The following is a 24,340-nucleotide window of genomic DNA, read 5'->3' as shown; positions in this document are numbered from 1 at the left end:
ATTCACACTGTGGGCATCAAGGTCATATTCTGTAGGTCCTTTTAAATATCCAAGCATCATGCAGAGTATGAATGCATGCTACCTTACTAGCTTACCAAATAGAAGATCCAAACCAACCTATGTGATATGGTTTGCACACACCTTTATCTAAATCAAAGAAGGCAATCAGAACACAACTAGCAGCATCAGCTAAAGATGACTTTTGGTCCATATCAACTCTTACTCTGTCAGCCCTATTCCAACTGCTCTCACACAGGCCTCTAAAGTGGCTTTAGCCCACAGGGAGCTGAAGCAGGCCAGTTCTAAACCAGCCCTTATGTCTCTCCTTGTACTCTATTTGGCACATAGAAGTTGTGTGGTTTTGTGAAGCCATACAAGACACATGGTAGACCAAACAACTTGGCCTTAACCCGGCTGGTGGAGCACGGGAAACAAAGTTATATGCTCAGAAGCCAAAGATGTGGGAGGGAAAATATGTTGGTGCATCTGCACCTGTGTTGGTGCAACATATTAAGTTAAGAAGGGCCAATTCTAAACCTTACAGATAAAAAGAAAACAGGATTTCCTGAACAGGTACTTTGGTTACTATTAAACTGAAACTATCAATATCAGATATTTGCCACTTCGTTAGCATAAACTATTGGATTTGCTGCCAATCACTTAAATTATCTTTTTTTTTTAACCCATCCCTTTAGAGAACAGTGGGCTGCTACTGTGCAGCGCCCAGGGAGCAATCAGGGGTTAAGGGTCTTGTTCAGAGACCCAGAGTAGGTTTCGAACACACAACCTCAGCATTCCAAGCCTTATGCCCTAACCACTAGGCTGCCACTGTTCTTTAAAGTGTTACAAATACTCATCTCACAAATACTCATCATTATGGAAATAATAATTATGTAGTGCCCAGTTTATTTTTGTTGGTCTTTTTGTCTAGTTTTTTATAAAAAAAATTGTGGGGAGTGTTTGTCAGCATCTGATTTATATATTCATGTCCATCTAAAAAGACAAGACATTAAAAACACATTTTGATTTATGTTCCCAGGTCATATAAGGAAGACGATCAAATAATCAATCAAATTGCATATTAAGAGAGTAGATAAATGACATTGACTAGACTCCATAGCAAACGGGGAAGGTCATTTTATTCTTCTAAATATGCTGATGCTTTCATGTTCTATGATGTTTTGTCAGTTTTACTCTATATTTGTCCCTCACACAGCAACACACAGACTGACTCAAAGGGTGTTTTCAGCCAGTCTGTGTGGGGGTTAGCCGTGTGTAATTAAGCTCACCTTCTTATCCACTCATCTAAAGGCTCCGGTAAGAACCTCCACTGCTTTCCCTTCCTCTCTGCAGCCATAAGAGATCTAGATAAAGGATATGGCTGAGAAATGGAGAGAGAAGCAGAGGGCATGCCCCCGGCTACTTGCATTATGCACAACCTCAACAGGGTGCCTATGTATAAAATGACTTTTAATAAATCTGCTTCTTATTATTCTAATAGCTACAATATCTTTATAAAGGTCTGATTTTCTATGTGTTTGCACCACATGACCTTTCTGCAGCTGACCTGCTTTATATTTTATCTTGGAATCCCAGATGATGAATATTTAACACCTCTTCAGCATCAAATTGCACAGACCAGATTTCCTAAAAACATTGGTTTTTACAACAATGCTGAATGCGAAATGAAATAACGCTCCTGTTCTAATGCTTCAACAGAAAATAAACTTGTGCACACATGAGCTGCAAAACTCCAAAGGTGCGACTAACCCAGTTTTAACTTTCTAAGCAGACATCAAAGTGAAAGGTAGAATCAGGTGAGGGGAAATCCTGAAAGTATTTCCCAGTATAATGAAAGCATTGCAAATTCAGAGCCTTGAAATCTAACACCAAATCCGCTGCATGGGTATGGCCTGAAAAGACAAGCCCTTTAAAACCGACATGAACACAGACAGCATAAGGAATGGATCAAGGATGACAGCATTTATCACCAATCTGACTTCAGCAACCTAAAGTATCCACGCTTTGATCCACAGAAAAAAATATGAAATTGACAATTACCGGTACCTAAACCCAACCTGCTGCTTGAGCTTTGCGATGACCTGGAAGTGTTCCACCTACCAGTTTCATGGTGAAATTGTTCTGCTCCCAACGGCAAAGCATCAAACTCATGTTGCGTCATGCAGCCAGCCTTCTTCTGAAACACCTGCCTCACATTTAGGATGACTGCGGGTGGAACTGCTAGGTCCACACATAGGCAACTGTACCACTAGCACCTAACAAAACTGGAGTGCAAAATCCTGAAACACAGAAAGGAATCCAAGACTGCTTTGCAGGTTTAGTAACATAAATAAGAGCCTGAAGGGACTACTGTAAAAAGCTGTTGCTAACTTGGAACCCCGTAGGTCTGTATGCCTGGATTAGAAGAACCTCATCCCTCCAGCTTTTCCCCACCCACTCTGGACCAGAGAGGAGGGTGAATTAAATGCTGGAGGTTAAAGGCAAGAGGAGCTCTGCAGCCTCTGATGCTGCTTTGAGATGCTGCCAAGCCAAATGCGCTGAGAAGAGGAGGAGAGGATCCTCCTCCTCCCTTGCCCACAGCAACACATTGTGCAATTGCTTTTCAATGGACCTTTGGTCATGTGGGGAGGAGACTGCATAAGAAAGGGACAGACCTTGCAACCTCTGTTACCCCTCCCCCGATATGACGCACCTCCCATGATAACAGCAAAAAGAATATTAAAGAAAAGCAGCAAAAAAAGAGCATGATCCAGGAACTTTTAAAAGCAATTTACGAAAATCGAACAGCTGAGAAATATAAAAGTTCAGGGGCCAAACCACTCAAAACCCCAGATTAAGAATCTGTTATCTAGTTATTTCTTCAAACAGCGTCTTACTGTGAGTGAAAGCCAAACACAGATGGACCAAACCACTCTCTGATCAGCCGTCACTCACAACTCACTGCACGATGTAGACACATGTATTTATGTGCATATGTTCTGTGGTTCTGTGTTCATAACCTAAGTATTTATAAAATTTTGAGTGCATGCGGAAGAGAACCCGCAGCGCAGGTTGCCCTCTGTTCAAACTTGCACCAACCCTTTTGTGCACAAAAACATACACATGCATGCATGCACACTCCATTCCTGACCACAAATTACAAGCTGGATTTGAATTTTGGGAAAGACCCAAGATTTACAAAAAGTTCCCACAGCAGGGGGAGGCCTGATCACTAACAACAGGCTGAACTAAATACTTAAAAGGTCCTTGACATCACAATCACTCAGAGGCCATTGGATATTTTATTCCTATTCTATGTAGTGCTAAAGTAATATGCTATTCAATAACCCTTAAATGATATATATCAGTTTTACTGCAGCAAAATAGTTAAAATGCAACCCAGACATCCATGACAGAAACAAGATCGACTCTCATCTCTTTCATCTGAATCCAGCATTTTATTTCACCCTAAAAAAATAAGCTCATCGTGAGACAGTGCAACTTTTTAATATTAAGATTTGAGTGTTCAGTTTAGTTTAGAGTTTAATTATGTGTCAGTATCCAGATATAATATCCACAAGATCTAATTGGCAGTGTGTGTAATTAAACAACATATGCTAATTAATCATATTCTGAACAGCCCTACATCAGAGACTTTCATCAGGATATTCAATAGAATATCAATTTAAAACCAGAGAACAATGGCTAAAGTCTGATTTAGCATTCCTGCCAATCTGTTATATTGCTAAACTGGTGCCAGTGCTTACTTTTGCCATTTCTTTCCATTTCCACTGCTTGAGGTACTGACTATGGCAGTGATTAGTTGGTGTTACCTCAGCAACTACATATAGATTTAAAATATCGTCATTGAGAGCAAAATGAAGCTTCTTGTTTGGGTGCACAATCTTGGCAATTAAAGTTGACTCTGTTTCTTATAATGCTGAATGCAAAGATAATCAGAACAATAATTATATTAAAATATGTTGCCTCATGCAAGATATTTTACTGAAAGGATTATAATTTTAACCAATATTAGAATCGCAAGACATCATGGAATGGCATAGTAATGGTTAAACATACAAACGGCAATACAGCAGAATGCTTAAGAGCGCTTGACATTTTTAGATGAAACCAAGGTTCCTAAACATATTTATTGTTGGGTGGATTGTTTTAATATGTTAATTAATGCAAAAAAGCTGTAAATGTTTAAGCAACAAATGTAGCATCTTAACTTGCAGGACATAAAAGGAGACTCGTCCACTCAGTCTTAGCACCAGTCTAACATTTTCCCATTGCTTAGAACAGCAGAACTCAGCCGGGACTGTGACTCTACATTTGGAAAATATGTCAGCATTCAGAGCTCATGTTTAACAGTTTTAAAGCAGGCTTTCAACAAGCTCAGTAAGTGCAGCCACAGTGAGAGGATGGAGCATTGGTTCCTTTCACAGTTCGAAATAAAACACAGTGTAATGGGGGCAACAGGGGGGGGTAACCCCACAGAGTAGGGGCTATTGTTCAGGGGACCCCTGCCATTGAGCTCTCATAGCTGGGTTACAAGAGTATTCTGATAATGGGGGGAGATGGACCCGCCTCATAGACTCTCTGCTTGGGTAAAGGCATAGAGGGGGGTTTAGAGACATATGGACTAGCTGTAGATGGAGACAGGAACAAAAGATGGTGGAATGGGGGTGTGGGTCGGATTCGAACCGGGTACTTGCAACCCTCTCGGAGGACAAGCACACTAATCTAACCCACTAGACCAACACTCCCCCAAACAAGTTCTAAGGGTGCTAAGAAAAAAGGTGACCGGTGGTTGGCTATAAAACCTTATTTAAAAAAAAAAAAAAAAAAAAAAAGATATTCTCAGACTAACAGAGAAGATCTGATCACATATAGTAGAGTATATTTTCAGTGGGTAACATTAGCTGAGGACATTGAAAGATTTTATAAATTAATAAACATAATGCAGCCCTTCAACTTAGATTATCCCCAAAATTCAAATTTTATTTTTGTATATACTTTGATCAATAATAACTCGGTGAGTAAAATGCTTCTTGAACGTCAGATTTACAACTCTGCTTTGGAATGCAATATTAACCACAGCAGCTTAGCTCTTTCCTGCATGTGCTCTCTCTTATTGCAATTTCATCGATGCTGAAATGAGAATAAAGCAGCTTGAGACGGTGCCTGAAGCTGCAGGAGAGAAGAGCTGAGCATGGAGATGTGAAAATACTCTCCGTCATCCTTTCAAAAGCAGACGGCACTGACACAAAGCAGGTCGATATTTCATTGCTGTTGTCATGTCTGTTTAACCTGAACAATCATATTCAACTCAACACGCCGTTTGGAGAGAAGGAAACCCCAGCAGCTAGAAGCACAGGCCCAATCATTAAACAGAACTATAGATATGATTGGATGGTTTTATACAACCGTAACTAGTAAGTGAAATAAAAGATGTCAAATATGCATCTATATCTACATCAGTGAAAGGTGTGCATTGCTAGCTCTACACAGGTCCGACAGCAGAGAGGGAGCATCATGGCCCTGCTGTCACCTTCAACTTGATGCCCGGGGAAGAGTGACTTCAGTCCTGCTGACCTTTACCTCCTGATTTCTGTTTTCATTCAGGCTCCAGCTCCCAGACAGATATGATGCTGATTGTGTTAGTCTAACCGCTTGGGCAGGTCTGATTCTCCAGGGGGTGCCGCTCACAAAGCACCATTTGTGCTTCCCAACAAGCTCTATGTGACAACTGACACAAGGAAAGAGGAGAAGCAGAGAAGCCAGAGTGAGGAGGGCACCTTGGAGAGGGATCGATGGAAGGATGTTGACTCAGGAGAAGCAGATGTAGGGTCTTAATTAATATGGTTATGTCCTCAGCCATGACCTCAGACAGGAAAAAAGTGGGGGCAACCGCACAGGAAGTGGAATCTGATCGAGATACATTAGGAAAGAGATGAGGTCATTACTGCTGGAGCCAAACGCCATATGATCACAGCATGAAAAAGTTTTGGCCACTTAGAGATTTTTCAAACCCAAATGTTTCAGAACAAGGAAATTTTACAACCCAAAAAATGTCATTAAAAATGCATCAATTTAATGATTATATTTACCAATAGTGAAAGGTGTCCACAACAACTAAGGTAACTTCCCTTTAAAATAGAAAACTGATGATACCAACCTTGGTGACAACAGCTGGTGGTGATCTCTAACTTTAATGTGGATGAATTTGGATCCATTTTGTCAACATAATCAATGCCTCACAGTCACTGTAAGACAATTTTAGTTTTGAAGACTTTCTGGTGCACTTAAATTTACAAACTGAATCCTAAAAAAAACATAAAAGCTCCACAGTGGCGGTTCTAGGAATGTATTTCAGGGGTGGCTAAGAGATTTACAGAAGTGGCCACATCAGCACCTAACCAGTGCTGGTTCCACAAAATGTTCAAAGGGGTGGTCAGGCAGCACTGATGTGTGGATGAAAACTGATAGGTGGCGAAAACTTTTTATAGTCAATCTATACTGATCCAAATAATCCAACAGGAAAATGAAAGGGCACATCTAGATTTTCCAAATAAATCACTAAAAACAGACCAGATTTTAATTAGGTTCCCTGCTGATAAAGCTATATACATATTTATACATTAGTGCCAATTAAATTTATTTATGGTTTTACATAATATATACATTAACTGGGCTGAGCAATGTTCTTTATCTCTAGAGAAGACTTCTAGGTGACTGCAGAGACAAACTCTCCCCTATAAAAACTAAAAGCTACTTCATATAAAAGGGTTATCTTTCTGTATTAAACCTCTTTATTTGTTGTTTATTATTGTGAAGGATTTTTGTCTACATTTTTGTATTCAGTTTTTGGTTATTATAACAGTGTTAAAATGTAGGAAATTCCACATGATGGTATCACTGCTGACACCATCAGGGCTTAGTCTGGAACTACTTGTACCAGGGGTATGAAATTACATTGAAGAGGCAGCAACAAATAACCTGAGAGGCAACTACAGTGGTGGCCAATGATTGAGTAGGAGTGGCCATGGCCTCCTGGCCGCTCCTCTAGATCTGCCCCTGCAGCCCCAGACCACCCCCCACTATCACCACTATATTTATTGGTAAGATGTTCTTTTTTTTATGCCATAGGTTGGTAACAGTACACATCTTCCATCTGAAATTGCTCAAAATATATTTGCCCATCAGGACTGTTTTTTAGGTAATGTGTAGTAGACCTATATTCTTTTAGGACAACACTGGATTTCTTATTGTAACTCCCCCATAGATGCTAATTCTGGCAAGTCTTATCTTTTGAATCAGGAAAACCAAATTTAAGAAAGGCAGATAAGACCTGAGTGGGTTCCGTCAGCGGTGCCCCAACAATAATATGTGCAAATAGACAATGGATCAGCAAAAAACAAAGACATATAAATCTGTGATGATGCTTTTTAACAGGGAGGTAAATACAAAAAATTAGAGTTGTGACGCTCACGCCACAGAAGGTTTAGATGTGCCCAAGACATTTTCGGCAGCCAACCTGACAAGCTGGTAATAATGCCACTCTTTCTGACGGCCACAGTGGAGAGTGATTCTCATCAACCGATTAGAAAAAGTTTTATTAAAAATAAAAGAAATGCTACCACAATTAGATGGTAAATGACTTGTCTAATGGAGAAGGACATCCCCCCTCACCATCGTGGGTCCTTCTGAGCAGCATCCTTTAGCTGAAAAAGCTGCTACCTTTAGGCCTGCTGCTATCTGACAGGCATCTGCCTGAAGCAACCAGGCTGTCAGGTTTCTGCCGTTCAGTCAGATCAATCTGCAGGACAGCTGCCTTGTTTTTTTAAGAGAGGAAACACAGGTGTACTGTTGCTCTTATCGGCAGAAACACAGTTCTGCTGCTGGCTGGAAATCTCTTATCTCTTAAGAGTCAGCTGTCAGAAATGAAGGCGAATAGCCTTGATTTGTCCTTGACAAAGAGTGTTTAGGAGGCAATGCCTACACATAAACAGTGACACAGAATGATAAGGTTGTTAATTTGAATCCATAAGGATGAGACAATCCTCAATAAAACATGTTCCTTTTTCAAAGCTCTTTGTCTGAACTCTGCAGTCTGTTAAAACCTGGTTATTTCTTTCCAACAATGATCCTCTTGACAATGAGCCTCTAAAACATCCATTAAATCTGGCTTTAACTAGCAGTGCCTCTTGAGGAGACATGTCTGTGTGGTCCTTTGTCATGGAAATAATAAAGGCAATATAGCCACCCAGAACCCCCACCAATCTGTCCAGCTCTGGACAGGAAGACATTAGCTATCCAATGCAGCATGCTGCTGATCTGGCTTTCTCTCTCACCTGCTCAGATCTTCAGGAGACTCCAGCTAAATGCAAGAACCATAAAAAAGGCAATATCGCATTTAAGTGGACACTAGGAGGGAAGGAACACCAGTATTAAGAAAGGTCTCCATAAGGGGTCAGCAAGGTTGAATCTCCTCAGAACATTTTATGTATCTCATAGAATTTTATATTTTCTTGATCACATTTAATTTATGTATAAAAGTATGTGACTAATTAAAACAAAGGTCAAATATTAGACCCATTTTGAATGTAATTTAATGGGAGCAAGTAAGGTTTCAGAATAGATGCTATGTTTTTATACTGCTTCATTTCATTGGAAACTATTGTAATTTCAACTTCCCACATCTTCAGTAACTCTAGCTTGTTTATAACTAGACTCTTTTATTAATAAGCATGTTAAGGATTTAAAGAGTAATAATTAATACTACCGTAAATTATTAAAAAAAAAAAGCAAAATAAATTAAATTTGATAAACCTTGTTGATTACATGATGAGCTAAATTGTCTAAGGATGCTGATGAAGACCTTTGGATCCGACTGTCTTATTTCAATAACACAGTGCAATCAATATTAAATATAGGTGTCATCCATTTAATTTTGAACCCATAATTGTCATGGTCCTGGTCTGATTGTTCCTGTTATCCATTTGTTGTCCTCTGCTGCCCTCTTTTGTCCTCCCTTCCTCTGTTTCTCTGTCCTGCCAAGCACCTGCTGCCAATTTCCTCGTCAGCTCTCTCTATGTCTCTGTCCCCTTTAAAAGCCCTCCCTGTTCAGTTCCTGTTTGCTGGATCCTCGTCAAACATCCTGTCTAACTTCTGTCTGTGTTCCTCGTCTCTCCCTGGCTTCTGGTTTGGTTAATCCCTGATGTCTCCTTGGTTCTGGTACGTTTGTAATTTTCAGTTGGACTCTGATTCCTGCTTCTGGACCTGAATAAACAGACTTTAATTCACCTCTGCCTACTGGTCTCTGCGTCTGGGTCCTCCACACAAACAGTGACTCATGACAATAATAACAAATACAAAGAAAGGGTGTTCTGTCAATATCGTCCAAGAAAATAAATACGTATACATTAAATCTGCTTCAATTATGAACCCATAACCTCCTGGTCTCCATTCCTCGCTGAGGCATCAATGGCAATGATGACTTGTTATTAAGCCAGAGCTTATTACTACTGAATAGGGATTTGTTTAAAAGCAGATCTCTTGATTATGTCTTCATGCAATTTAGATTTAGCTCATAGACTAATGGGCTTTAACAGTGAGTCCAGTTAGGCTTGACAGTTTGCCTTTTGCCTTCAAAGATTTTTATTTACATGGTAGGTCTTTATCACACAATTTCAAAGACAAATAGATTAGAAAATCCCTTTATTGTCCCACAATGGGGAAATCTCTCTTTGAATATGATAATATGAATGCTTTTCATCTTCCTATGTGTATTTTGCATTAATTATTTGCATTAATTTAAGGTTATGTAAAAACATGGCAGCAGATTTTACACCTTTAATATCTTTAAGAGCTGCAGCTTAAAATTAATGAGCGGACGACAGACTCTGGGATAAAACAGGAAAGAGGGGAGTGTTATGAACAACTGATCCATTAATAAATGAAAGGGAAGCAAATATGCTGGCCTTGACAGAGCTGCTCACAGGGAGCTATGCCAGTGCATGACTTTATGAATGGAAAAGGGTGCAAAATAACTTGAACACTAGAGGGCAGCAGCGAGTTTATGCAAAAGACACCTCTGAGCAATAACAGCATTTTCAAAAGGTTTAAAGTCAGCACAGCCTGGTAGGACATTTAAATACACACAGGAAACCCTGAAAATACAGAGTAGTCACATAGTGGCTGAATTTACACTCTCCAAGCCACAGAAACAACAGCAGATCTGCATCATCCCATCCTGTAAATAGGCTCTGGGTGCTTCCCTCTTCCTCCTCCTGCTGCTCTTGCTGCATTATGGCTTAACCCTTTGTTAAAGGTGTACGCAACATGCAAGCCAACTGGGCCGTCCAGCTGGGTATGTGAGCTGCCGCTTCTCTTCACCACCTCTTCCCTAATCCCTCAGATAACTACTGACTTACCTTGTCAGTACTTAAAGGTGTCATGTCCAACTCGTTTTATGTTTCCTGCTTGACTTTTCTTAAACATCTTCTGTCATTCAGCTGCTTAAGCCACTGGGTTGCTGCATTTTCTGTAACCATTTGACCAAGATATTTTAGAGCCCTTCATGCTTCATGGAGGTGATTTCATTTCCAGCAGGGCTTAAAACCTTCAGACAATGTCAAGTGTACCAAATAGAAGATTAGAGATCAGACCCTACAGTGCAGATGACCTGATAATTAGACTACAGTATCATTTATATATATATATATATATATATATATATATATATATATATATATATATATATATATATATATATATATATATATATATATAACAATAGACTGTACAGTACATTTTAAGTTTACCTGAAAGTTTTGCCTTGTTGGATACATTTTGAATAAGACGCTTCTAATGCTAGTTGCTGCTCACCAGATAAAGCTGGGCTGGGATAGAAATATGCACAAGAATGTGCCCCCTGGTTAGAAAAACAACTCAAAACCTCAGCCCACACCTATTGGGTAACTGTGCTGAATGGAAATCTATTTGTGGCTTTTGTGGGAGCCGAATCTCCCCCTCCACCTCCTCAGCAATTGGAATATCAGTATTCTCAACAGGACATCATATGTACAGTAGGCTAAGAGCAGTGGTTTTTAACCTTTATAATTCTTTATAGTTTTTTGACAAGGGAATCAGCAATTGGAAATGGATAGAAGAGGAATAAGTAATAGATCCCTTATTGCTCCTGGTGTACCAACTTCAAATGTGCCCCATTTTATCATTTAAAACGCTACTCACGCTGTGCTACAGTAAGCACTGGATGCTGAGAGGAAATGACAGAGAGATGGGAGAACAACACTGCAGGGTTACTTTCATGCTTGCCAATCTTTGTTTGCACTGCTGAATAAAACTGACAATATAAAATGACTGATATTGGGGTTCTCAAAATTATACTACAGTCTTGCCATTTGACTAAAACTGCTTCTCCTATCATTTATTTTTTGCTTGTAATTTCTAAAGAATTCTTAGACTCTAACTTAAGATTCCTCCTGCATGTGTTAGAACTACAAACACTATCCTAAATATGTGAGTTCAAATGAATTAGCTTTCAAATATCTGTTGACATTTCAAACAGACAAACCAGCATGTTGCCCTTATGAAACGGGGCATAAGGAAACTGATATTTAACACTTTTCTACAGCACCATGGACTTTTCTAGGTCCTTATCTCTTGCTTATTCATAGACAAGATATCCTTGAAAGCTACCCAGGTAGCAATGCCACCTTAGCACATAACAACATACCTTCAGTGACATTGTCGTAAGCTCCATTTGGATCGCAAAAAAATATGTGGACCAAACAATCAAACTCCCTTAAGTTCTTTAGCAATACTGCAAAAGTAATAATCTTTATAAGTATATAAGAAATACAAGCATCCTACACATCTCCAGAGAGCTCCCTCTTCTAACACAGCCCTCAGAAAAGATTTGGTTTACATTCAGTACCTATACAGTGTGAACATTATTTTGCTGAGGCCTTCTGCATATAAGGATGTTTTATTTTTATTCCCACTGGTTTTAGTTCAGTGACTGCCTGTAGCCGCAGCCCAAATATAAGAAAAATTAGATATCAATGCTGGACTGGATACAGCTCAGGACATGACTGCAATATTCAGTTCACTGCCATTGTTCACAGGGGTCAGGGTTAACATAGCCAAGGGTGATGAGGGGTGCTTCATCAGCACCCCAGGGATGAGGAGGAGGATAGAAAGGTGGACAGAGGGGGGGAAGTCAAGAAAAAGTAGGTCAGTGAGAAAATGTGATTAGCCACAAATACAAACCGCAAACTCATCCCATGTCCAGAGACACTGGCCTCCTGTATCTTTAACCCAGCATGCGTCCAAGCAACGTCACGCTCAGAGTCACACTTACTGGACAGGTTGGCAGGCATGCACAAATACAGACAGAGAGAAACGGCTTGTTCCCCTTGCTTCCTTACATGGTGTTAGAGCGATCCCTCTTGCCATTGCAGTCCCTTTGCCTGGGGTTGCTACGCACAGCCAATATTTCACAAACACAGCAAAACAGTCACCCTGATGTCCCACTGTGCTTCCATCCTGGACAGCAGTGTCATTGCCTGGCTTAGATCTAGGTTCTGACTTACAGAGCCCTACACAATTCAGTAAGGCTGCAATGTTCTGAGATCATTTACAGAACTCTTATAAAGGATTCATACCTGAAACAGCTGTACCTGTAAACAAGTCTTTTCCCATATTTATTTCTGATGAAATTTTAGTCTCGTCTCAAATGTTTAGCTTCTCAAGCAAGGGAAGACAAACTAAACCCTAAATAATTTAAAATGATGTATTGTATTTGCAAAACTAATATTAAAAAGTTTAACAGCTGTTAATCACCATTTTTGCTTGGCAAATCTACTAATCACTAAACAAGACCCAACAAAAGGTCAACAAAACGAGGGAGTAGGTTGAACAAGATGTAGCAGGTGTGAATAGTTTGGACATATTTGTCCTGACCTGAGGGTTTCCAGCTGCCTCGGACTCCGGAGCATTTCTTGGGGGTCTTGAGGACACCTGCTGGCTCACTGAAGGGAAATTACTCTTGAGAGGCACAGAAGACAGAGGTAAAGCTGATGGTCTGGTTGGGGCCTGGGGGATGGGAAGGGCACTGTGAACTGGTTTGGGGAGTCCTGACTTCATCTTTGAGGCCACCAGAATGGCTGGCATCTTCTCCTCCAGTCCAGAAAACGAGCAAACCCCACTCCCCCACCCCTATCAGCGAGAAAGAGATCCTGCCAATTGTCAGATAAAAATTCTCGTTGTAGCCAGTATGAAAAAAGCCCACCGTGAGGCTGCACCTGATCGATGTCTTGACTGAGGTGCAAATTATCCAGATCTTGGCTGCTTTTGTTGGATCTCTGCCGAGAAGTACGACAACCTTGCCAACATGCAGTGCAGTGTTTAAACCTTAAATGTCCACCTGTTTCCCATTATCAAGCAGCTTAAGCTCTCATAACATAGTAAATGTCCAAGGCTTTCTGGAAAATACCATGAATTTGACAGGATGCCAGCAAGCAAATCCTAATTCCCACCTTGAGGAATTCCCAGTTGCCTAGAAGCGATACAAGAGATTCCCCCCACAAACCTCCAGCTCAGATTAAGAGTCAACATTCAGCCAAAGAATCCCATCAGAAGGCGAGCAGTCCCTTATCATCCATGCCTTGTGAATAATGTCTTTGCCTCTGGACAACAGAAGGGAGGACGTGTTTTGTTAAGAAGAACAGAGCAGAAACAGATGGAGGAAAAAGGAGCAGCGATGCAGCGACTGCTTGCTTCAGCGACTGCTCCGCTTGTGACAGCACAGCCTGAAAACACCCCACACTCTACTCCACTGCACTCTCTCCCTCTCTGCCCAGCAGCAGGTGTGGCTTAGATCAGACTGACATATGTGAAGACAGGCTCAACACATACTGGTGGCATCCAGCCTGCCGCTCGCTTATCCTGTTTTTCTTAACTACTCTTTGAAATATTCCCATTTGTAAAGCATTTAATTCTAAATCAGAGTTTGAAAACTACCACTACCATTTACCAATTGGTCACTGGGGATCTGGAAGTTATGGTAAAAAAGGCAGTGGGATAAGTTGCTTTCAAGAATCCAATTCCTTGTATAAATCTTTCTTTCAATAATTTGGTTTAAAGCAAAGATATAAAACATTATATAAAAACAAAGTCACAAAATAGTTTGATCTTAGGTCTAATGTCCTCTAACAAATAATAACATTAACACAAGCATAAAAAAAAAACAATTGGGATAGCTGTATTGAAATATGATAGCCTGAAATTGGCAGAAATAATTTTCTGTAGTTCCATCCTGTTTTTACATCATTAGAATTTGTCTTTTCCATATGAGGATGGCCAATTAAAGAAACAGTGTTGGACCAGCCTTATTCCCAGCAGGGCATGAAAGGCTGTAAAGTTTTGACTCAAATCTTAATGCAGTGCTTGAGGAAAAAGCTAAGGAAATTGTGGACAAAAAATTTAAGAAATAATCTTAACTCTCAACAGAATACCTGCAAAATGCAGGAAAGAAAATATCAGCATATTTGGTGTCAAATGCATGAGGTAGAAGAAAAAACAGATGGAATTTCATTCTACTTGCACATAGTAGAGAGCCAAGATATACAGATGTGGGCCATAAAAGCTAAAAATATAACTATTCAGAGTTCTTAAAACAGAATTCATAGAAAAATTCAGAGGAAAAATAGATTGTGCATTATGCAAAATAATGGTTCTTCATTGTTTAAGAGGATGTAGTGTTACAGAAATTTGGTGAGAGTTTCATTAAATGTTTCACCAGTGCTAGATAGACATGGCAGTTGATGAGTTTGTTATAAGATGGCAAAGAGATTGCAAACTGCAGTGTTGAGTAAATGCAACTTATGTCTGCAATATTTCATTCTTCCTTTTACTTAAATATTTCACACTGGCGACCTTTCCAGAGTATATACCACCTTTCTCACCAATAGACTGCTGGAGATAAAACCAACAGTCTAGTAGCATGCCCCGGTGACCCTGATGGATAAGTGGTAGAAAATAGATGAATATTTTATTAGTTGACAAAGCAATTTTTTAGTTGCTTATTGAAACGTGTCATCAATGACATGGAGTAAATAATTAATTACATATATTTTTCTTGAGTTTGGAGAGCAAACCTGTCCTGGCACATGCAAGTAACATCTACTCAATATGGTATCTATGAAAAAGCATGTGAGGAAATAATAAAAAAAAGCAAGAAAAAAAGATTCCTAAAAGTAAAATCGATGAGAAAAAATGTGGTCCTTTTCGTTCAACACCTGACTGCCACACCAGAGTAGCTAAATGAGGACCAATGTTTATCTCACTGGAGAGATAAACATTGATTTTGTCTGATGCAAGAGAACTGCAGCGAAGAGCGATATTGTGGGATAATAAGTTCTCTACAGAGAACAGACACTATCAGCATCATGAACAATTGCTTGGCCAGAATAAAAGCCTTTCTTCACAAATGTAAAAATCTGTAGTTTAACTTTTTTGGGACTTTATCTGCGAATATGTACTTAGGATAGAACAGATAAATTGAGCATGACACAAGGTTTCACATCCTGATAGCTTTTTGTATCTAGACAAGATGCTCAAACTATTGAGAGAGCTCACAGCAATAAGAGGTTTCAAGCTAAAAGAAATATACATGTTTATATATAGAAAATGCATTTTAAAGAGGTCATCAACGGGAAAGCTGACCTTTTAATGTTAAAATGTGAGTGTTGGTGTTAGGTTGCAATCAATGCCTGCTGGAAAAAACAGGATCCGACAGTTGATGTTGTTTATTTTATAACTTTTTGACTTTTTGTGTAGGAGGCTGGGAAACAGTGGTAAATGAGCCATGACAAACAGCTAATGCTGCCCACTCTACTGCACATCCATATGAATCTATAAAACACACAGGTCCAATTCTCCTGGGTAAAATCATGAAGAAACAAATGGGGGTATGAATGAGTTCTACTAACATTATTTTTAACATTACTTTAAATCCAGTCTCAGAAGATTTTATAAGTAAAATATAAAGTCAAATAAATATATAAAGTTTTTTTACATTTGAAAAGTCACTCTTATATACGTTGTTTAAGTTTTTGTTACTTTGCCTATTTAGTTCTGAAAATGAATTTTTGTTTTCAGGTGCTTGTTTAAAAAAAAAAAAAAAAAAAAAAAAAAAAAAAATATATATATATATATATATATATATATATATATATATATATATATATATATATATATATATATATATATATATATATAAAAAAATATATATATATATATAAAAATATATATATATGCGTTTTTTTTTTTTTTTTAATAAACCTTATGTCCCTTATTTGACTTTATTGAAAACCACTGTAAGATCTGCCTCCAATCACAAAACCTTGGACAAACCTGTTTTTTTCCCCTTCAACTTCATTCTACTGGCACAGCTAAAACCTTTCCAGTAATTTACTCTACAATCACTGTTTACTTGTAATGACAGAGGAGCCATTGAAAACTCAGCTACTGCTTACAAGAGACAATCAAAACCAAACAAATTAGCAGAAATCACCAGCATCAGAGCCAGTAGAAAGTGTAAACCAAGTCTGTTTCTTGTTATTTACGTTTTAAAATAAAGAGATCATTTTGATTCATCTAACTGTAGCTGTTAGATGAAACACCTTTAAGCACTTACTCTCACTACAGACTTCATGGGAGCAGGATGAATCCAGGGGAGGCCTGTTTAGTATGCTAAGCTTAATCCTGTTATATTAATCCCAAATTATGCTAAAGCAAATATCTGATTATGGTTAAGTGCTATATTGGGCCTATGAGTGTATGTGTTTACTGTGTGTATTTAGATTTTATTTAGGAGTTAAAGGGCTGCATAATTCAACCAATCCGTCCTGTCCTCGCCAAACCAATAACCTAAAACCTATATATATAAAAAAAAAGAGTGAACTCTTCTCAAGATCATGTTTTGATGTTTATGTTTAGAATGAAGCCTTACATTTTTCAGTGTGTAACCACAAACTATAGGTATTTCTAGTGAGACTAATGATTACATGCACCCTCTGAGCAAATCTGCTACAATATACTTTGCCTAACTTTGTTTACTACTCTGCAAGAGGCCCATGCTGTATATAACCATAGATCATGACCACTGGAGATGATTAACAAGCAACAAGGCCTCCCTGATTCAAAGCACCCATATCGTGACAGCAATCCACAGTTCTTTCAAACATATAGGAAAATACATTAACTCCACCCTGGCTGCCTCAAATGTCATTCTCTCATTTGGAAAATGGAAAAGAGAAAAATCATACGTAGCATAACAAGGGAAATTTCCATTATTTTCCTTCCCCCTGTGATGATAAACATATGTCAGACCCACGTGGATCACAGAGCTCCACTTCACAGAGTCAAGGGGAAAAAAAGCAGTCAAATGTGATTTATGCTGCAACCTTTGAAGATACCTGATGAGAGTCCGGTGGTGTCTAATAATAGAGCCTGTTTGGCAGTAAATGGGCGGTATTGACAGTAATAAGTAGGACACCCACCACTGTGCTCTGCTGTATGTTTATACTGTATTTCTTCCCAGAATAATAAACATTCATGTGGGGTAGATGGTGGGTGTTTGAGTGAACTGAAGTCAGATTCACGTCAACCGAGATTATATAGGAAACCTATAGGGGGCATTCTTAAATATGCATATCTGGGAGTGTAGCCTTATTTTACATCTCCACCAGCCCTGCAGTGTTCTGAGACCTGCCAAATGCATCGTGGTTACAAAATGCCAGGAGATGTGGCATGTAAAGATAAAACACTGTATACCAAAACTTCACATGCAACATATGGAAACACATAGAACAACTACCGGTACTAGTAATATAACCACCACTGTTCAGTTTGTTAAAGTTTAATTTTCCTTAGAGGGGTAACATCAAGTCAAAATGTTGAAAATTTAGGCTTGGTCCAAATCATCACAGAGAGATTTATGCTTATATTATCTTTCAAACTGATTTTTTCTTTTTTTTTTTTTTTTTTTACTATATTCAATCTTGAAGAGACTCTGAAAAAGCTGTTCAACATTGTATGTATTTTTAAGATTCTACACATAATAGATTAAATTTGATCGTTTCCCAGCATTTGATTAACTTTGAGATACAGATAAATCAGCCTGTGGGCTGAAAGAGCTAATAATAAAGTTTGCTATTATTATTAATATAAAGGAGAATGATAATCATTGCAAGATAAAATATGAGATCCTTTCCATTAGGATAATGTTTGCACAGAAAGTTGCCTTCTTCTCTCCCTACAATAAAAACGCTTTTATTTCCTACTAAACAGAAATGGCTACTACAATGCTTTTTACAATACCGTGATAACATCTGGTAAAGATGCAATTTTTAAAAAAACAAGAGAAGAAAGAAAGGGCAATATTGGCTTAAGATCCCAGAAGGGTTGTAAGCAAGCCTTTCTAGTCTATAGCTGTTTAACTAAACATTGTCTTTCATACTGGGAAATGCTGGCATGTTAGTGTTATATATTACATAATCAACCTCTTTAAGTCAAAATTGGGGGGGTCTCTGTCTTTGTAAAGCATTTGTGTTTTTTATTTGAGAAAAAAAGTGGTGAATAAATACTTCCTCATTTGTAAAATGTATGGACAATAGCAAAGCATCTCATGGTGTAACAGTGAAGATTTTTATTTTAATTATGCGTTATTTTTCCTATAAAGCCATTCATATTTATTTTTCATCCAAAGGTACACATTTATATTCAGCTGCTGGATTAGGAATAACATTAAAATGGATCTAGTTTCTTTGCATGAAACTTTATCCATCAATACCCCCCATCCACCAGTTAAGATAAAGCATTTGAGTGTTTATGTATCATAAATTTCATGAATTTGCAGACACACATGCAAACACACACACAATGACACATTTCCTTTGCTGATTGTTTTCATTACACTCAGCAGAGCAGAACAAACGTGCTCTCACAAACATGAGCAGCACCAACTGGAGCAGCGACCTGACATTTCCACCGTGATGCCACAGGATCTTTTATTTGACCTACAGACCATTTCCTTGTCCAGTACCCAGTGCACATTAGCATATGTGTAAAACCTTTCATGGTAACAAATGGTGGCAGTTCTATGAGGCAGCAATTCTTGAGGGAAAATTAAAAAAAAACTGAGCCCATGAGGCCCAGCAGGGCTTTGGCTTGATTGCACTGACACTAGGTAACACAACATGCAGTCAGAGGACAAACACACAAATACTATCAAATATTTTTCTCTCTGTACACTTTCAGAGCAAATTAATCTCGAAGGAAGGTGCTGAGTCAGCTTAACAATAGGATTCATGATTCATGAAACCAGATAGAGAATAAATAAAAAGTTTACTGTCAGAAAGGGGAGAGTACGTACACTGCATCAGTTTGAGTCTTCAAAACTTGATCTGTACATAAAGGTCACTGTAGCAACAGCACATGTGTGCATGCGTGTCCAAGCAGCACTGTGGATCTGCATGGATGAGATCTAAATGGGTCTTTGGGGCAGTATGTGGAAAGGGAGGTATCCTGTCATCATCCTGTCAAAATGTGACCAACAAAGAGAACCGAGTTCAGATGGAGCATCAAACATTTAAAGATGTGGAGCAAGATTGACACATAACCTTGAGCCGGCCAGCTGACAGCTTTGGCTGTGCCCGCAACAATATATATATATATATATATATATATATATATATATATATATATATATATATATATATATATATATATATATATATATATATATATATATATATATATATATATATATATATATAAACATCTCATTGGAGCACTCTTGTCATTTGTAGACTACATGAAAGTTTTAGCTCAGCTGCACAAAAAGTATATGACCTGGTTTGTGATGAAAAACACAGAGCAACACACAAATGCAGCTCAGGCGAGAGTTAAAACGAGACAGAGGAGACAGCAGCAACCAAACAATAGCTTCACTTCAGTAAACTGGGCTGACAAATAAGGAAACCTAGGAAAAGACAGGGCAAGCCACAGCTCGGAGGGGGTTTATGCGTGTGTCTGTGGGAGTTCTGAAAGCCTACTTTACTTTTCATCAGAGGGAGAACACTATGCGGCTGAGAAAAGTCAGTGAGAGGAGATATAATAAACAATGTCATTATTTAATTTCTAACGCAGTGTGTGAAATGAGTAAGTGTTAGCTAAGCTTTTAAAGCTCATTTAGGACCCATTAACTAAATGTCGAGTTACATGAGAGCATATTATGTCTGATATGTTTTCTTGTTCTCCTGAAATTAATTACAACCCAGCTCAGACGTATCTGTCACTTTAATCAGCAAAGGAGATGGTAAATATTACATAAATGTAGATGAGGGTGAAAGAAAGGACAACAGATTTCTGGGAGCCTATATGAAAACCATAAACCTTTCAGCTGGTCGAAATGCTCCTATTATCCATCTGATGTGGATGTTTTGATAACACCTATCTGACCTCCTTCATGCTTCTGTGCTTAAACATTGTCCAGCAAAAAAGACTGCTTGGCTCCAAAATGAGTGTACACATTATTTTACAACCTAAGAGCAAGTGCCTTAAACTGGAGCAGCTTTGGCTCCTTTGTCGGACACTCAATATAGGTTAAGTTAGAAATGGCATCTTGTAACAGATGCAATAAAGTGTAATGTCAGCCCCAGGCTTTAATAGCAATTACCCCCAACTGCTGCAGCAATGAGCCATTTATTGCTTTTTTTCACCTGCAGTAAGAAAATACAGTAGGACAGAGTCAATGGAGATTCCAGAAGAAAGAGAGAGTAGAAAAAACAACAACACTGAATGTAAAGTAGATTAAATTGTAAGAGAAGGAAAGTAAAAAAGGTTAAACATAAGGGAAAATGGCTCACTGATGAAAAATATATTTATAAGGCTTTATTCTTTGATTTTATGCTGTATATAACGAAATATTGCCTTTACCACTACATTTTGATTTAATTTGATATCTTGAACAAAGAATCTTGCCTTCACTCCAACAACCATCTGCCCTTGTGAGTGTGGCGCAGTGAAGACATAACGGTTTCATGCATCTTCTGGAACCTGTTTACATTGAAGACTAGCAAAGCTATATGCCTAAATGTTAGTAGGTTGTCTGTATGAAAGATAAACTGGATCACTAGATTAACACTTAGAGAAAAATATGTTGAAAGTATGTTTTTCCTTTTTCTGGTACTTGGTGAATGGGAGTGGCTGTTCTTTGAACTAAAATATATCATTAGAATCAGTTCATTTAAATAATAATTTATCCCAAATCATTTAGTTCATGCAGCTACATGTTCAGTTCCTTTACAGTTTAAATATGCTTCTGTCACAATTTGCTATTTGCAGAGCTTTAACTGCATTTTCTGTTCCTTAAAAATAGGCAGTGAGTCTGGCTATAGTGACTTTAAGGGTCCTATTCATACAATTTCAACTGCATTGTTTCTCTCTTTACTGTAAAAACAGGTCATAATGATCAGACAGACATTTCAGGATATCAGTTTCCCTCATTTTAAAGTCAATGAACCAGAAGTAAGTTGGCTGAGATGAATGAAATGGAAGAAAAAAAAAGACTATTATGACTTTTGGACCCTTTCCATATCACATACAAAAAAACTCAATCACATAAATCACCATTCACTGATCACTCCAGACCATGTGGGTCTCATCTTAGTCCATTGGTATAGCATGCAAAGATGGGTAGTAATTTGTTAGATTTACTTAATTACATTTACTTGAGTAACAATTTGAAAAGTTACTTTTAGGAATAGGTTTACTGTGTCGTACTATTTATACTTGAGTAATATTCTTGTAAAGTATCACTAATCCTACTCTCACTACTCTATCCTGAGTAATTTGAACTATTCCAAAATCAGATAAACATACAGTAAACAGTACTGTAGATATTAATAGAGGAAGTTTGTTACACTGTCCTAAGATATTTACATTTCTCACTGTAAAGATTAGTTTTCTAAGTTATGTCGAGAAAAAAAATGGTAAATTTATTCTGCATGAACTTGTTATTTTGTTATTTTATATTCATAACATTTATTTGTATTCTTTTGGCATTTGAGTATTTGAAAAATAAGAACTTGCACATTAAGTCTGTTTGCCAGCATAATCAGTACTCAAGGGGCCTTTCTACTGAAAACAGTACTTTTTTACTTTTACTCAAGTAATATCTTGCATGACTCATTTTTAACCTTTACTTGAGTAAGAAATTGTTAAAGTAATGCAATTCTTACTTGAGTACAATTTTAGTACTCTAATAGTACTTCTGGTAGTGTGTCAGTGGGACACCATCTCTCTAAGAACAATCTCTTAATGCTAAAAACAGGACATGATTTGTAAAATCACAGCCCTTCATTTAGGCCAAGATTGACTAAAGCTATGGATGGACGAACAGATAGATGGATCTTTGTGACTCTCTCCTGCAGTCATCTTCACATAGAGTACATGTTTGTAGCTAGACTAAATACCACTAATGAGAGAAAGTCAGAAGGTGGAGGAAGACTGCAGTATCAATGCATGGCTGTAATTTATGTGCATATTGCTGCTTAAGTTTTCTATTATGATATTTAAGGAACTGCATAATTCATCACCTTCCAACAGCATCAACTCCGGATATTTGTAAGCATTTGTTCATCTTTCCATATTTACTAGCCTTAATTTTTTTTTTTTTTGACATTTAAATTCATTGTTCCAGATGTAAGTTGTTAAATATTCAGCTGCCCTAAGATGCAATGTAAGCAATCTGTTAAACTGCAATAAAGGCTGGAAAGATACCACACCCAAAATCTGCCTAATAATAAACAGTTGTTTACCCACAAGGCATGAAACGGACCTTGGAAACATAAACAGCAGCTTTCACATTTCAGTTCAGTGCCAACAAGCTTCAGTTATGGACATTTTTTTTTTTTTTTGCACTTTTAAGATGAACATGTTCCTGATGGGATGTCTAAATTTCTCAAAACAGCACTGCAGAAAAAGTTTCCATCATTCTCTCTGATGCAGATGAACCAACAATCACTCTGTGGTAATAGTGTGGATGCTTACAGACGAATACAAAACATAAAAAGGAATTATGGATCATCTTGAATACCTCAAGAATGTTTTCTTAAGCCACAGAGAAACTATGTTTTTTAACAACCCAGAAGACCAGAAAGGGATCAGCGTCTTGGTTACGGAATAACAAGATCAGCTTTATGGAGTGGCAAGGCCAATCTTAAATAGAAACATGTTTGCCCAATATTAAAAATGGATTCTAAAGAAAAACTACAAGCAGACCAGGGGAAAAAAATTGTGCCTATCCCATTCACCCTGAGCTGGAATACTTCTTCACTAACCTGGTGAGCCAGACTGATACGCCAAGGTATACATGCCGTATTAGTCTGGTAAAAAGCTGATATGCCTTGATTTCAAAGGTGGGACTAACAGGCTCAGCATCATTAGGTTAGAAAGGTGGACGTGATTTAATAACTTTGCAATTTAATTTATAATTGTTCATGAACCAGAAATACTTTGGTAAATCATGTGCTGTGGATGTGTGAATCTTGTATTCTTGCGTAAATCGTGCTGTGTGTGGATCTTGTCTGGTGCATGTATGAATCACATATGTGTATTTGTGAAAAGGTACAGATTTAGCTCCATACGTATCAAGCCAACGAAGGAACTCTCCATTGAATGATTTCTGCTGGTTTGGCCTAAAGAATCTGAGGAGATAAGGAGTTCTCTCTATTACGTTCTCAACTTCCATTGCAACATTGTTCCACTGTGATCGCCAGCTTGTCTTTATGCTAGTATAAAAGTGCTGCTGCATTATGGGTAATTTTGGTGTTGAGAGTCACAAATCCCAAAGTCACACCTCCTGTGCTTTGATTAGTCAACACAGTTTACCAGACTGAATTAGGCTCCCTGTATTTCTAGTTGGCAAGGCTACGTCTTCACAGGCGCAGAAGTTGGTAATCTCCATCCAAAAGAGATGTGCAGCAGGACACTGGATATTTGAGCTTCCTTAAAAAAATCACTCCTCTTTTTAACAATAATACATATGATCCAGATAATAATAATTTGATCACCTCTATTTTTAAGCTTTAAATACTCTGACAACCAGAAACTGTCATTTATTCTGATCACAGCTGTTTCATAATATCATCTTAGATTAAGAGAAAGAGAGAAAATGTAATATATGGAAGAGTCAAACCTGGACTGGATCATTCTGTGTTGATGACATGTTCTTTAGAAAGAA

General features: G+C 38.1%; 1 protein-coding gene across 9 annotated transcripts in view; it reads right to left on the bottom strand.

The window, feature by feature from the left end:
- The window catches only part of nav2a (neuron navigator 2a), a 244,695-nt gene that overhangs the window by 95,782 nt on the left and 124,573 nt on the right, over positions 1–24,340 (bottom strand). For 6 of the 9 annotated variants that reach the window (XM_038272370.1, XM_038272440.1, XM_038272508.1 and 3 more), the window contains exon 1: positions 12,994–13,835. The exons of 1 other annotated variant lie outside the window; for it this stretch is intronic. In XM_038272370.1, coding sequence (XP_038128298.1) covers positions 12,994–13,203 — 210 coding nt within the window. In that variant the 5' untranslated portion in view covers positions 13,204–13,835. Of the gene's footprint in view, positions 1–2,121; positions 2,549–12,993; positions 13,836–24,340 lie in introns of those variants that run through there. 2 more of the 9 variants (XM_038273116.1, XM_038272994.1) reach the window with 2 other exon arrangements.

This window comes from Cyprinodon tularosa, unplaced genomic scaffold, assembly GCF_016077235.1.
Source record: "Cyprinodon tularosa strain WSP-4 unplaced genomic scaffold, ASM1607723v1 ctg100, whole genome shotgun sequence".
NCBI classification, from domain to species: Eukaryota; Metazoa; Chordata; class Actinopteri; order Cyprinodontiformes; family Cyprinodontidae; genus Cyprinodon; species Cyprinodon tularosa.
The sequence above is the reverse complement of the archived record's forward strand: the minus strand, read 5'-3'. Positions and strand labels throughout refer to the sequence as shown.